The sequence below is a fragment of the Elgaria multicarinata genome, chromosome 7 (genome assembly GCF_023053635.1).
Source record: "Elgaria multicarinata webbii isolate HBS135686 ecotype San Diego chromosome 7, rElgMul1.1.pri, whole genome shotgun sequence".
Classification (NCBI taxonomy): domain Eukaryota; kingdom Metazoa; phylum Chordata; class Lepidosauria; order Squamata; family Anguidae; genus Elgaria; species Elgaria multicarinata.
This window is the reverse complement of record NC_086177.1, coordinates 115,459,083-115,474,322: the sequence shown is the minus strand read 5'-3', so window position 1 is coordinate 115,474,322 and position 15,240 is coordinate 115,459,083. Positions and strand designations below refer to the sequence as shown.

At 54.3% G+C, this 15,240-nt stretch overlaps 1 protein-coding gene across 1 annotated transcript in view; it reads left to right on the top strand.

Annotated features, from left to right (window-relative positions):
• The first annotated feature begins 250 nt into the window (after positions 1–250).
• DGAT1 (diacylglycerol O-acyltransferase 1) overlaps positions 251–15,240 on the top strand; it is a 33,241-nt gene continuing 18,251 nt past the window's right edge. The window contains exons 1-2 of the mRNA XM_063129988.1: positions 251–591; positions 13,933–14,020. Coding sequence (XP_062986058.1) covers positions 251–591; positions 13,933–14,020 — 429 coding nt within the window. The remainder of the gene's footprint in view (positions 592–13,932; positions 14,021–15,240) is intronic.

Genomic DNA, 15,240 nt, shown 5'->3' with positions numbered 1-15,240 from the left:
AGGACAGGCTGCTCTTGATTTCCCCCCCCTCCTCCTCCTCCTCCCAGCATGCGCCGCGCCTGCCCTTTCATTTGCGGCGGAAGGTGACTACATTTCCCGCCATGCATCGGGACAGCCGCCGGGCACAAAAGGCGCCGCCCGTCCGTCTCCCCACCACCACCTGCCCGTTCCATCGCCGCAAGCTGCGACTACATCTCCCGTGGTGCCGCGCGCGAGCTACGGTGTCCGCGAAGCGGAGTTTCCCTGCGCCATGGAGGAGGCGGCTGGTTCCGAGGGGGCGGAGCCCGACGTGCGTCTAGCAACCGGGCTGGCAGCAGCGGCGGCGGCGGATGCTGGAGGAGCCGCCGCCGCGGGAGGGAGCGCGGAGCCGTCGCAGCTTGCAGCCGCCATGGTCGAGCGCGGCCCCGGCGGGGCCCCCCAGCAGCAGCAGCAGCACCAGGCGCCGCTGCCGCGACGGCGGACGGGGCCGAAGCAGCCCCGCGGCGGGCAAGGCGAGCCCGCGGCGGAGACCGACCCGCGCCCGGCCCGGAGGGGCGCCGGGGATGGCGCGGACCCCCCCGACGGCGCGGACCCCGCCCCCGCCGACTTCAGGTATGGCGCTCCGGAGGGAGGGAGGGGAGCTGCTGATTCCGAAGCCCCCTCCCCAATTAAGGCGCGGGGCAGGCAGGCAGCCCGGGCTGGAGGGAGGGAGGGAGGGTCGCTGCAGCCCCCTCCCCAGCCAAGCAGCTGCCCGAGGTTGAGCGGTTCTTGTGGTGGTGGTGGTGGGGAGTGGAGTGAGCGGGACAGTCCTCCCCCCACCCCACCCCACCCCACCCCACCTTGGCCGGGGTGTCCCAAGTCCTGGGGAAGTGGCTGCCGAGGACCCCCGGGGAGGGCGCAGGTGGGCTCCTGCGGCTCAGGCGGCGGGGGGGGGGGGGCGAGGAGAGTCTGCAAACCTGCTCCCTGTGGGCTCCCCCCCGCCGCGCGGCCATCGGGACCCATGATGCTGGCAACCCGGTCGCCCCCTCCCCTTCCCCCCTTGTTTGGGTTGCTGCCGGGTCCTTCTCCCCCCCCCCACTCCGCTGCCTGGGGGAAGGGTGGGCGGGGGGCTCTCGGGCGCCCCCCCCCCCCCAATAGCCGCTTGGGCCAGGGGATGCGTTGGGGGGCTTCTGGGGGGCGGCAGCCCTTGAGCCGCCGCTTGGCTGCTTCCGCCCCTTGGCTGGGATGGGAGTTCGCACGTGCAGCTGCTGCGCCCTGGCCGCCTTCGTCCAGAGGGCCAAAACCGGGTCAGGAAAGGGCCCCTCTGCGAGCCCAGCAGGGTGCGGCTTCTTCGGGCGGCGGGTTCAGCCCCTGGCCCCCTCTGTGGCTGGCTGCTCCCTCCGCCCCGCTGTGACTCATCCTGTTCTTTGCTCTTTTGAGGTTTCTTGGGGGCTACTTCCTGCTGGCTCCAGGCAGCGCCTGGCCCGGCCTTAGTCAACGACTTGGGTGCAAAGTGCCTCTTCCTCGGTGCCTCTGGGTCACGGCCTTGGAGAAGTCTGCAGGCTGCCTTGCTCCACACGGCAGGGGCTGTTTTTCGGAGCCAGCAGGAATGCAGCCCTGTCAGGTTTTCCTCCTGAAGTGCAAGTCCGCCTGAGGCTGCTGCATTCTCTGCCGCTGCAGCCCAGCAGTGTCTCTTAAGAACATCCAAAGAGCCCTGAGGCTGGATCAGACCAAAGGTCCATCTAGTCCAGCACTCCGTTCACCCAGTGGCCCACCAGATTCCCCAATGGGAAGCCCACAAGCAGGACATGGGTGCAACCGCACCCTCCCACCCATGTTCCCCAGCAACTGGTGCGCACAGGCTTACTGCCTCAGATACTGGAGGTTGCATATAGCCATCAGGGCCAGTAGCCATTGCTGGCCTTCGGCTCCGCAGAAGGCTTTTGAAAGTCAGCCAGGCACAAGCGGTGTTCTAGCGTTTGGAGTGCAAATCCCACAGCCCTCCACAAAGTAATCCCTGGGCTTCAGTTGACCATGCAGGGCAGGGCGTGTTTGCACGAGGCTGTTCCTGCACTCTTGTCTGGTGCTTTGGTGTCAAACTGGGATTGTAGGACGAAGGTACGTTCTCTCTTAAGTAGCTACAGGGCCATGTGGGAGGACCCGGGGCTGGCACTCCCTTGGTGGGCTGTGTGTAGGATTGTGGCCTTAGGAAGCTGCCGTGTACAGAGTCAGACCCTTGCATGCAACGCAGCTGCTCTGCCACTGAGCCACGGACCCTGCTGCTGCTGCCTCCGTCACCTGTGAAGGTGTGCTGGGAGCCCGCAGCACTTGAGACACGTACAGCCTGGAGTTGGGCACGTCTGGTGACTTCTCTCCCCCTGCTCCTTCCTTCGCTGGAATCCTCACAGGAAGGTCCTCCGACGGGAGTGGTCAGGGTCTTCCCTCCTGTAATATTTAGGTTGAACCTGGTGAAATGTTGCACCTTGCTTTCCACAATTCAACCATCCTGAGCAATTGGGTTCCGGTCTTATTAATGTGCGCCCCCCCCCATGACCTTTGAAAATATGTCTAGGAGGCGATCGCTGGAACTTCTGGAAGGTGGCTGGTGCCCCACAGGCTTTCTGGCCTCAAGCCCCACCTCCTTGCCCTTCCCTCTAGCGTAGTGCCCTCCAGATGTGCTGGACTACAACTCCTATAATCCACCAGCCAGTGGGTGGGGTGTTATGGGAGCACCAGGTTGGGAAGGGGCGCTCTAGCCGTTCTTTGAGAGAAACACTGTCTGAAGCTTGGATCTTGGCAGTAATACGTACGTGGGGCTGGGAATGCTGGTGTCTATTTATTTTGAGGACTTCAGCCAGATGACAGAGCTGCTTGGGTTTCCTTGGCTCAGCCCTTGGGCTTGATTTGTGCAGAATGCGTCCAGCCCTGATCCGTCTCTGCAAAAACAATCTGCAAGATGCTCATTTGCCTCCTGGGTCAGTCTAGTTCAGAGAAGAGTCTTTTTGGTGGTACCTCTCTCCCCTCACCTGTCCGCTAATGCTCATGGGAATGGATTTTGCCTTCCTGGGGGAATCTCTGAAAACCCGCTGAGCGGCTGGATCTCTGCCCAGAGACAGGTAATTTTCTTGCTCTTCCAGAAGATTATTTCTTCTCCTTGAGACTTGTTACACTGCAACACCTCTGCAAGGATTACCTGTTAGGCCGCACCCCACTGTGACCATAAGGCAGAAGCGTCCTCCCTTGGAATAAACTTTGATCTTGGAATTGTTGTAGATCGCAAGCTGAATAGGAGCCAACAGTGCGATATGGCTGCAAGAAAGGCAAATGCTATTTTGGGCTGCATTAATAGAAGTATAGCTTTCAAATCGCGTGAGGTACTGGTTCCTCTCTATTTGGCCCTGGTTAGGCCTCATCTAGAGTATTGCGTCCAGTTCTGGGCTCCACAATTCCAGAAGGACGCAGACAAGCTGGAGCGTGTTCAGAGGAGGGCAACCAGGATGATCAGGGGTCTGGAAACAAAGCCCTATGAAGAGAGACTGAAAGAACTGGGCATGTTTAGCCTGGAGAAGAGAAGATTGAGGGGAGACATGATAGCACTCTTCAAATACTTCAAAGGTTGTCACACAGAGGAGGGCCAGGATCTCTTCTCGGTCCTCCCAGAGTTCAGGACACGGAATAACGGGCTCAAGTTAAAGGAAGCCAGATTCCAGCTGGACAAAAACGTCCTGACTGTTAGAGCAGTATGACAATGGAATCAGTTATCTAGGGAGGTTGTGGGCTCTCCCACACTAGAGGCATTCCAGAGGCAGCTGGACAACCATCTGTCAGGGATGCTCTAGAGTTGAGCAGGGGGTTGGACTCGATGGCCTTGTAGGCCCCTTCCAGCTCTGCTATTCTATGATTCTATGATTCTTCCCTTTTGAGCCGAGGAGGGCGAAGCGGTGAGAGCCTGACAGGGGCCTGTGGAGTCCGCCCTGCGTACGATGTCCAGGTGGGTGGAGGCTCTGCTGGGGTTTTGTGGCGAGGGCTGGCTGACAGGTGAAGGGGACACAGGTGCTGGGGATGCTGGCCTCATCATCTCGGGAGGGGGCCGTGAGGTTAATGATGCAGAAGCTCCACAGTGGAGCTTCATGCAACAAGTGCCCAGCCCGGGGCCTTTGTGCGTGTCGCTGGACTTAGGCAGGGCAAGCGTCCGTCTCATGCCAAAAGTAGCAGCGCTTCGAAGGGGCTGCTCCCAGCCTGGGTGGGGGTGTGCAGCCTTGGGCCGAGGCTTGCTATCTGGCCCTTGCCCCAGAGGCACAATGGTCCAAGGACATGGCCTGAAGGCACAAGATGAAGCCTCTCTCAGTGATGCTTTAAGCCAGAGTCCTTTGCTGAGCAGGGGGTTGGACTTGATGGCCTCAATGGCCCTATTCCAACTCTAGGATTCAGCAAGACTTCCCAAATCGGCATGGAAGTCTTCCAGGGAACTGTCTCTATACTACCTTGAGGGCCATCATGGAAGAGAGGTAGGCTATAAAGTGCCACAAATAGCTGGAGGTGCTTTGGGGCAGGGGCAGGTGGGGGGCAGCTTTGGAGGGAGGATGAGCGGGGGAGGGGGCTGCCCAGCTGCCTTTCATGTCAGAGGTGCATTACTCTAGGATAAACTGCATCCTAGAGTAATGAAGGAGCTGGCAAAAGAACTCTCAGAACCTTTGTCTATTATTTTTGCAAAATCATGGAAGACGGGTGAGGTGCCGGAAGTCTGGAGGAGGGCTAACGTTGTCCCTATCTTCAAAAAGGGCAAAAAGGAGGAACCTGGGAACTACAGACCAGTCAGTCTGACATCCATCCCTGGGAAAATTCTGGAGCAGATTATAAAGAAGTCAATCTGTAAACACCTTGAAATCAATGCGGTGATTACTAGAAGCCAACATGGATTTGTCAAGAACAAGTCCTGTCAGACTAATTTGATCTCATTTTTTGATCGGGTAACCTCCCTTGTGGACCGTGGGAATGTTGTGGACGTCATATATCTTTGTTGAGTTATGGCTTTAGAAGCTGTTTATTTATTGCACAGACTGGGTTTCTGGCACATAACCTTTTATGTTAAGTCTCTGTCTGGGCCCTACAGAGACTAGCAGAGATTACAGCGGTTCTCAGCCAAGTCAGCAAAGACGTGAATTAAGACAGATATTTATGTACGTTAAAACAAACCTTTTTACTGGCAAATAAATATATAATTTAGTTATGGCAGTACAGATACAAATACTTACAAACGGTCAGTCAATACAGCTCACATGAGGGACATGGAAGTTATACTTGCACATGAAAATACCTTTACTTTTATAGGCACCCTGTAAAATGATGCAACTCCTTGCAACCCTTAATTGAAGACAATCAGTTAGACAATTATTCAATTATGACACTCAATGTCCAGGTGTAGAGTTGACCTTTAAGTTTCTGCTGAGTCTTCTGTTCCTCCAGATCCTCAGCAATTAACAAATCAATGGAAAACATAACAAGGATCCATTCCAGGATCCAACAATCTTGACTTCAGTAAAGCTTTTGACAAAGTGCCCCATGATATTCTGCTTAACAAAAACTAGCTAAAAGTGGGCTAGATGGAACAACTATTAGGTGGATTCACAGTTTGCTACAGAATCAGACTCAAAGAGTACTTATCACTGGAACCTTCTCAAACTGGGGAGAGGCAACGAGTGGGGTACCGCAGGGCTCAGTCCTAGGCCCAGTGTTCTTCAACATCTTTTTTTAATGATATGGACAAGGAGGTGCAGGGAACGCTTATCAAATTTGCAGACAACACAAAATTGGGTGGGAATGCTAATACCCTGGGAGACAGAAATAAACTTCAAAGAGATCTTGATAGGCTGGAGTGCTGGGCTGAAAACAACAGAATGAAATCTAATAGGGATAAATGCCAAGTTCTGCATCTAGGACATAGAAACCAAATGCACAGTTACAGGATGGGGGATACTTGGCTCAGCAATACTAAAAACAAGAAGAATCTTGGAATTGTTGTAGATCGCAAGCTGAATATGAGCCAACAGTGCGATATGGCTGCAAGAAAGGCCAATGCTATTTTGGGATGCATTAATAGAAGCATAACTTCCAAATCACGCGAGGCACTGGTTCCTCTCTATCTGGTACTGGTTAGTCCTCATCTAGAGTACTGTGTCCAGTTTTGGGCGCCATGCTTCAAGAAGGATGCAGACAAACTGGAGGGGGTTCAGAGGAGGGCAACAAGGATGATCAGGAGTCTGGAAACAAAGCCCTATGAGGAGAGACTGAAAGAACTGGGCAGGTTTAGCCTGGAGAAGAGAAGATTGAGGGGAGACATGATAGTACATTATAGAACCAGTTATCTAGGGAGGTTGTGGGCTCTCCCACCCTCGAGGCCTTCAAGAGTCAGCTGGACAGCCATCTGCCAGGGATGCTTTAAGGTGGATTTCTGCATTGACCAGGGGGTTGGACTTGATGGCCTTATAGGCCCCTTCCTACCCTACGATTCCATAATTCTATGTCTGTTGAAAGGCCACAGTGGCTTCTGGGCTGTAGCACCAGACGGCAAAGGAGGAGGCCTTGTCTGCCATGTAGAAAGCAGTCCTCGCCTGGTGCGCTGTCAGCTCCTGGTCTCCACGGATGTAGGGTGTGCCATCTATAAGGTGGCTCCTGTAGGCACTGTGGCGCCAGGGCAACGTGGATCCCCTCACTAAGCTGACTAGTTTCACCCTTTTGGGTCCTGCCTCTCTCTGGGGTGGAGATGGCTGCTGACTACTAGGCGGTTGCTTCACCGGCCTGGGAGCCTGGAGGAATACCAGTTCACACTAGCGACGAGTTCCAGCAGGCTGCTCCTCACCCGCTCTGCAAACAGAGGTGCTCTTTTGTGCTAGCCGGCCCGTTTGCTGGCATGGCTTGCTTGCAAAAGGAGTGCCTTTGTTTCCCGGGGGGGGCGTGTGCTGGGGCAGAGCAGGGACGAGGGGGCCACAACGCCTGGGATGCCAGGCCAGGAAGGGGGGGAGGGAATAAGGGAATGTCCCGTGTGGCCAAGCCTCCTGGGGTGCCCAAGCCCGCTGCCGAGGAGGAGGGGGACTTGGCGCATCTGTGCAGAACAGGCAGCAAACAGCAACAGTGTGGCTGTCCCCCCTGGCTGGCAGAGGCTTCTGAGAGAGCCGTGCAAAACTGTTACTCTTTGGAGTGGACGTGCCTGATATCGTCTCAGTGCCACGCTTTCCTCTAGCCTCCCCCAAGTGGGTGCGCTCCGGATGCATTGGCCTGCAACTCCCATTATCCCCAGCCAGCGTGGGAGTTGCAGCCCAACACGTCTGGAGGCCACCCACTTTATTCACTCTGGCTAGCAGCGTCTTTCCCAGGGATTGGAGAGGGAGGCGTTTCCCACGGTCCTCTCCACGGATGCTGAAGAGTCGGTGTCTCAGGCAGCCGCAGGGCAGGTGAAGCGCTGCTGCTTCCGCTTCCCTTGGAAGATGTGCAGGGGTGGCTCCCCAGCCCCCCCTGCTATTCCGGGGCAGCACAAGCTTGTAGCTCGGCCGGGGGCTGCTCCTTGACTCCATGGTGGTCTGATCAAAAGCGCGTTGCTCCTCGGAGAAGGGAGCAGGGCCTCTGTGATGACTTCAGGAGGGGGGGCAGCGGGGGGGCTGGCAGCTGTGTATCTCTGTTCAAAGGAGTTCCAGTTGAGCCGCTGCTGACCTGACCTGAGCTGCCTTCCGACGCTGACCCAGAAGCCTGCCGGTTCTGGGGGGCACCTTAGAACGTCGTCCTCTCCTTGCTGTGTTCTTGGGCTCTGCTCAGGTGGGCCGTTCAGGAATCCAGTAGCACCTATATTATTAATGCATCTCTCAGGGAGGGGAGCTTTCCATCATGCCTAAAAGAGGCAGTAGTACGGCCACTTTTAAAAAAGCCCTCCCTGGACCTTAATAATTACAGACCAGTATCAAATCTTCCATTTTTGGGCAAAGTGGTCGAGAGGGCCGTTGCCTTCCAACTCCAAGCAGTCTTGGATGATCCAGATTTTCTAGACCCATTTCAAACCGGTTTCAGAGCAGGATACGGAGTTGAGACCACTATGGTCGCCTTAGCGGATGAGCTACACCTGAGTATTGATCAGGGGAGGGTGTCCCTGCTGGTACTTTTGGACCGCTCAGTGGCTTTCGATACCATCGACCATGGTATCCTTCTGGATCGGCTGAGGGGCCTGGGAATCGGGGGCACTGTGCTTCAGTGGTTCCGGTCCTACCTCTCAAGCAGGTTCCAGATGGTGATGCTTGGAGATAGTTGCTTCTCAAAGAAGGAGCTGCCGTGTGGCTTACCACAAGGTGCCATCCTTTCCCCAATGCTATTTAATATTTACATGAAACCGCTGGGAGAGATCACCCGGAGGCATGGGGTGGGGTGCTATCAGTATGTTGATGACACCCAAATATATTTCTCTGTGCCTTCAACAGCAGTGTCAGCTAAGGATAGTGTGTCTCCTCTGAATGAATGCTTGGAGGCCGTAATGGGCTGGATGAGGAAAAACAAACTGAAGCTGAATCCAGACAAGACGGAGGTCCTCGCTGTCAAAGGCCACAACCTGGGTTTGGAGGTGTGTCAACCAGTTCTGGATGGGGCTACACTCCCCTTGAAAGACTGTGTTCACAGCTTGGGGGTGCTCCTGGATCCGTCACGCCAAATGACAGCTAGATAGATGCGACAGCCAGGAGGGCCTACTATCAGCTTCAGCTGATATGCCAGCTGAGCCCCTTCCTAGAGTTGGAAGACGTAAAGATGGTCGTGCACCACTGGTAACTTCGAGGCTCAACTTCTGCATTGCACTCTACATAGGGCTACCTTTGTGCTTAGTCCAGAAACTTCAACCAGTTCAAAATATGGCAGCCAAGTTGGTCACCGGTACACCTAGGGGTGACCACATTACACCAGTTTTAAAATCTCTTCACCGGCTGCCAATTAGTTTCCGGGCGAAGTATAAAATGTTTGGTAATCACCTTTAAAGCCCTACATGGTTTGGGTCCAGGCTACCTGCGGGATTGCCTTCTCCCATACAATCTGCCCTACACACTCAGGTCCTCTGGGAAGAATTTTCTCCAGTCAACAAAAACAAGGCTGACAGCTATTACCCAGAGGACCTTTTCTTCTGCCACTCCCAGTTTATGGAATGGCCTGCTGGGAGAGATTCGTCAACTTAACAGTCTTCTGGAATTTAAGGAAGCCATAAAGACTGATCTCTTCCGGCAGGCCTACCCAGTTGAATTTCAAATTTGCCTTTTAATAATGTGCTGCTTTTAATAATGTATTAGTTTTAAATGTTTTAATTAGTTATATGTATTTTATGGTGTTTGCATTTGTGTTGTACCTGGCCTCGATCCAGAGGGAGAGGCGGGTAACAAAATTATTATTAGTAGTAGTATTATTAGTATTATTAGTATTATTATAGTGAAGGTGATCGTGAGAAATTATGTTTCATAATAAAAAAACGAACTGTATTTCTACTGAAAGCTGTAAGTGTTTTTGGAGTAGTAGAAGACGAGCTCAAACCAGAATCAGCAAATAAATGACAAAATGCCGTTAGAGAGCATCCTTTGCATAGCACTGTGTGTGTGTGTGTGTGTGTGTGTGTGTGTGTGTGTGTGTGTGCGCATATGTGCGCAGACATTGAGGAATAGACGTGTGCTGCGCTCTGCACCTACAGCAGTGGTCTGCTTGTATGAGTGGAGAGGTGGTGTGTTTCAGCTGGGGCGGCTCCCATGATCTCGAAGGTACGTTTGGAGCTGTAGAATCTGCCACCGTTGAGTGGACAGTCTTATGAGAGAACAGCGGGTCAGAGTCACTCGAAGCCTAATGCCCCAGATTTCGGCTGGTGGATTGTATAGGGAAGTGTGCACTGTGGCAACAGAAAGAAGCAAATATTCTCCAGCCCGGAATGGCTGGAGAAAGGAAATGGGGGTTGTCCCATTTCTGTGCCCAGTAGGATGGAAGGTACTCCCTACCAAGTTAGGCATACAATGAAACTGGAATGCTTTCTTTTTCATGACTGCTCCGGGGTTTCTCAGTGTCTAGAAAGGGGCACAAGTATTAATATACTTTCAGGTATTATTATTTTTTGTAAAAGTTTCTTGTCCCTGTGTCGACAGTTCCAGCCAAATCTCAGAGGGTCCTTTCGCCAATTGGTACTGGGTCATGCAGCCGTGAGTCCTTTGGGAAGGCTTATTGGTTATTAGGCCATTGCGGCTCCATTTTTCTGGGCCTCTTGCTTTGTCTTCGTCTTGTGCAGCCCTCAGGTGCGCTCCCTTCCAGGTGGTTCCAATTATTTATTTTTAGGGCTGGAACATCTGTTCTGGTTTCACTCTCTGTCCTTTCCTGCCAGCCGGTCCGACAGTTGTAGGACTTTTTTTCCTGTCTAAACATGTGCGGAATTGCACTTTTCCATCTTAAAATAGTGGGCTAGGTTGACTGATGGGTTCAGAGTTGGGATAAAGCAGCATCACTTCTTTTAAGGTATCTGGGAACTTTCGGCCCCGCGGTCATGTTTGTTCCTGTATTATCCTTATTTATTTATTTGTTTATTTTTAATTACATTTCTATCCCACCTTCCCCCCCACCCAAGGAACCCAAGGGGGCGTACATAATCTATCCTCACAACAACAACCCTATGGAGAGAGACTGAAAGAATTGGGCATGTTTAGCCTGGAGAAGAGAAGAGTGAGGGGAGACCTGATAGCACTCTTCAAATACTTAAAAGTTTGTCACACAGAGGAGGGCCAAGATCTCTTCTCGATCCTCCCAGAGTGCAGGACACGGAATAACGGGCTCAAGTTAAAGGAAGCCAGATTCCAGCTGGACATCAGGAAAAACTTCCTGACTGTTAGAGCAGTACGACAATGGAACCAGTTACCTAGGGAGGTTGTGGGCTCTCCCACACTAGAGGCCTTCAAGAGGCAGCTGGACAACCATCTGTCAGGGATGCTTTTTCGGAACACCCCCCCTTTTTGGGGACCCCCCCCATGGGAATTTTCAGTCACCAAGTATTCCTGCATTCTTGTGGGTCAGGGGGTACCTGTATGCAAACTTTCAGCCTCCTAGGCCTTCTAGTGTTTGAGATATTTTTGTGTGGACAGAGGAACTGGCTATTCTATATATAGGATTATTTTATGTCCGCAATGGTGCAGTAGCCAGGGTTGAGTGTCTACAGCTAGATTTCTGCAGAGTGGAGAATCAGTTCAGTTCCAGTTCAGTTCCTGATGATTGCTGATCCTGGCAGGATAAGATTTGTCTCTCTTAGGGTTGGGTCTGGCCGGACGCCCTCGACTGTGGAGGGGGGGAGGGACCTTTTGGGCTTTCTCCTGCTATTGGCCCACAGCACGTGCCCCCTGGCGTTGAGTGGCTCCCAGGTCAGCCAAGAGGCCAAGATAAGAGGATTAACAGATTTAAGGGGCTGTGATTAATGCTAAAGCAACACTCACTCACTTACGGCTTAATTCCTGGGATTAAAGGAAGCAGTGGGAGCAGCTGAAATCACTCAAATATCTTGAGTGGCCAGAAGATTCCCTGAGCTGTATATGGCGTGTCAAGTTATTGGGAGGGGGGGGGAAAGCACTCCCTTGTGCTGCAGCAGAGGGAAAAGGGTCGTTTTAAAGGGCCTCTGAGCCAAACTAGAAACCTCTTTGATCAGGGGTCTGGAAACAAAGCCCTATGAAGAGAGACTGAAAGAACTGGGCATGTTTAGCCTGGTGAAGAGAAGATGGAGGGGAGACATGAGAGCACTCTTCAAATACTTAAAAGGTTGTCACACAGAGGAGGGCCAGGATCTCTTCTCGATCCTCCCAGACTGCAGGACACGGAATAACGGGCTCAAGTTAAAGGAAGCCAGATTCCAGCTGGACATCAGGAAAAACTTCCTGACTGTTAGAGCAGTACGACGATGGAACCTAGGGAGGAACCCAATGGAACCCAATGACCTAGGGAGGTTGTGGGCTCTCCCACCCTAGAGGCATTCAAGAGGCAGCTGGACAGCCATCTGTCAGGGATGCTTTAGGGTGGATTCCTGCCTTGAGCAGGGGGTTGGACTCGATGGCCTTGTAGGCCCCTTCCATCTCTGCTATTCTATGATTCTATGATTCTAAGCCTGTGCTACGCCCCAGATCCATAGGCGCATACCGGGGCTGGGCACTGCCGCAGAAAAGGGCTGTTAAAATCTCCACGAGGGATTGGGGGCTCGACAGTTGAGAAATAGGACGGAGGCTTCATTGTAAGGGCTGCAGAGGCGATGGTTTGGGGTCCCCTGTCTCAAAAGAAACTGATGTCCTTGCCCACTGAATCTGGGGCATCAGCTTTAAAAATATGATCAATAGTTGCTGGAGCTGTGATGATCAGAGACATTGAACTGGGTGGAGACGTTGCTCTTTAAAATTGCGCCTGTATCCTCTTGCAAGGAACACCACCACACACACCCAGGCGGCTCACTTACTCCTTCTCCCTTCTGTATTATCCTCACAACAACCCTTTGAGGTAGACTGGCCCACAGTCCTCCAGTGAGCTTCATGGCCAAGTGGGGACAAAAACCTTTATGTCCCGAGTCCCCGTAGATGGAAAGGCAGGGTCTGAGGGTGTGTGTCTGTGTGCATATCGGTATTACAAATGTGTCCATTTTATACCAATTTAGCAGCCCGTGGGTTCCTGAAAGGATGCCGGGAGCTGTAGAACTTTGTCTTGGGCGCCACTTTTGGTGGAAGGTCGGGGTGGTGGTGGGTGGTAAACTTGAAATGAAACGAATAGTTTTGAGGTGCTGGGAGGGGAGGAGCCATTGCTGCGTGGAAAGATCACCTGCTTTGCATGCGGAAGGTGCCAGGTGCACCTCCCTGCATCTCCAGGTAGGGCCAGGTGAGGGTCCCGCCTGGAACCGTGGAGAGCCGTTGCTTCCACTCCGTGTGGGCAGCCCTGGGCTGCATGGGCCCAGGCTCTGACTCGGTGTAAGGGCATCTTCCTCTGTTCCTCCACCCTGCTGGAGTTCTGTAATGGGAGGCAGGGAGGAATGTCTGTCGTGTAGCCGCATCCTGGGAAGGAGACGGAAAGGAAAATGCCTCCTGGGCAGCGTTTACCGATTTCCAATGTGGCTTCTTGTCACCCACTGATTCTTGTCCTCTTCCACGCCTGTATTGCTGAGGGTGGCCTGCGGCCCTGGAAGGACTCCTCGGCTCACGCAGAGCTGGCCAGGCCAGGCCACGAATGGTGGGTTCCCTGCAGGTGGCCTTGCCTTCTGGCGTGACGCCTGTTGTGACCAGAGTGCCACGTCTGTGCAATGGGTGGCCTCCTGGGCCACGCCACCTCAGCCCTTCCTCACTGGGACGCCCTGCGCTGCTCCCTGAGGGATCTTGTCCGTGTGCCCGTGGGAGGCAGCTGCCTCCAGGCGCCTTGGGTGGCGGCAGGGAAAAGCTGCCAGTTCTGCACTTTGGATCCTGCATCCGGAAAGCATCCTGTGTACACGGGAGGAGCCGTGTGCCACGCCCGTGGGACTCTTGCCATAGAGATGCCAGGGCTGGAGCTGTGCCACTCTGGTCCAAGTGAGCGACTTGATTCAAAACCTGAAGTTCCGTCAGCCAGCAAGGGAAGTCTGGAGAAGGGAGGGGGACCCATAAGGAAATGCATTCCTCCCCCAGGCAGCCGAACCCAGGCTGCACCCACCCACCCACCCACCACTAGAGGCTGTGGCAGCCCTAGCTTTCACTTTCCCATGAGGTCTAGGAACTTGGCTTCCCAAACATTTCTAGCATTCTCTAGTCAAGGGTTGGCTTGGGTGTTTCGGGGGCAGTTGTGGCCGTGTATTCACCCTCCTCTTGACTGAGTTCTCGCTAGCTTTCTGGGGGCTCGTCCGCGCTCTCTTTGCCTGCCTGCCTGCCTGCCCGCCCCCATGCGGCTTCCCGCCTGGCTTCCTCTAACCTCTTGATGCCCCCTCCTTCCCAGGTGCCACAGTCTGCAGGATTCCCTGCTGAGCTCCGCCAGCGGCTACAGCAACTACCGGGGCATCCTGAACTGGTGTGTTGTCATGCTGGTGAGTAGCAAGAACTTCTCTGCCCCCTTGCTGCGGTGAGGCCCGAATCAGGTCCATTTCTGCCCCTCCGGCCGATGGAGCCTCCAGGCGGCAGCTGCCAGTTCCTGAGTCGCGGAAGCGTGAGCGCTTCTCTCCTCATCCTCCCGGTGGAGGAACGGGCCAGGCGCCAGCCAGACGAGCTCTGGGGTGGGGGGGGGATGAGGCTGTGGCCGCTTGGACGGCACAGAGAGGCGATTGTGGTGTCAGTAGCCTGGCCGTCCAGCCTCTTGGCCTGTGAACAAGGGATGCCAGCCCAGCGCCATACGCTGGGGCGATGCCGTGCGCCGTTATGAGGGGCTGGAGCTCTCGGGCTGTGCAAAGCTCTAGATTCTGCACTGGAATAACTGAGGGTCGTCCTGAGACGACCTCCCTCAAAGGAGGGAGTTGTCTGGCAGACACCGTGGAAAGCAGGGAGCCAAATCTAATGAATCCAAATGGCTTTCTGAAGTCTCTTGGGGAGCTGTCTTCGAGTGTATCATAGAATCATAGAATAGCAGAGTTGGAAGGGGCCTACAAGGCCATGGAGTCCAGCCCCCTGCTCAAGGCAGGAATCCACCCTAAAGCATCCCTGGCAGATGGTTGTCCAGCTGCCTCTTGAAGGCCTCTAGCGTGGGGGAGCCCCCCACCTCCTTAGGTCACTGACCCCTGATCATCCTGGTTGCCCTCCTCTGAACACGCTCCAGCTTGTCTGTGTCCCTTTCTCTCCCAGTGTGACTTGCAGATGCTGCCCCCAAAGATGAAATGCCACGGAGGCTGAGCAGGCTGCGAGCCACGACATGGGGTGGGTGGGTGTCCCCCCCCGTGGGGGCCCAGCTAGGGCTTGTGGTGGCAGCGCCCCTGACTCCCCCCAGAACCACGCCAGCCAGGTGAAGCATTTAAAAAGTCCCGGCTGCAGCCTCGGGGTCTTGCCAAACCCTTCAAGCTTTGCTGCCCGATGCAAAAGCAGTGCGAGGAGGAGGAGGAGGAGGAAAATCACATCTGCTCCTCCCTAAAGTGGCATCTGGTGCCTTTGAAGGCAAAAAGTGCGAAAATGGCCAGGACTGCAGATGCTGCTGGGTTATAAATAGGCCTTTCTGGTGGGACCTAAGTTACAAACACCCCGTTCATCCAGTGCATCACCCAAGAGCCAGGTGCATTTCTAGTCTCACCTGGGTCTTGCATTCGCTGTTTTGGTGAAGCTG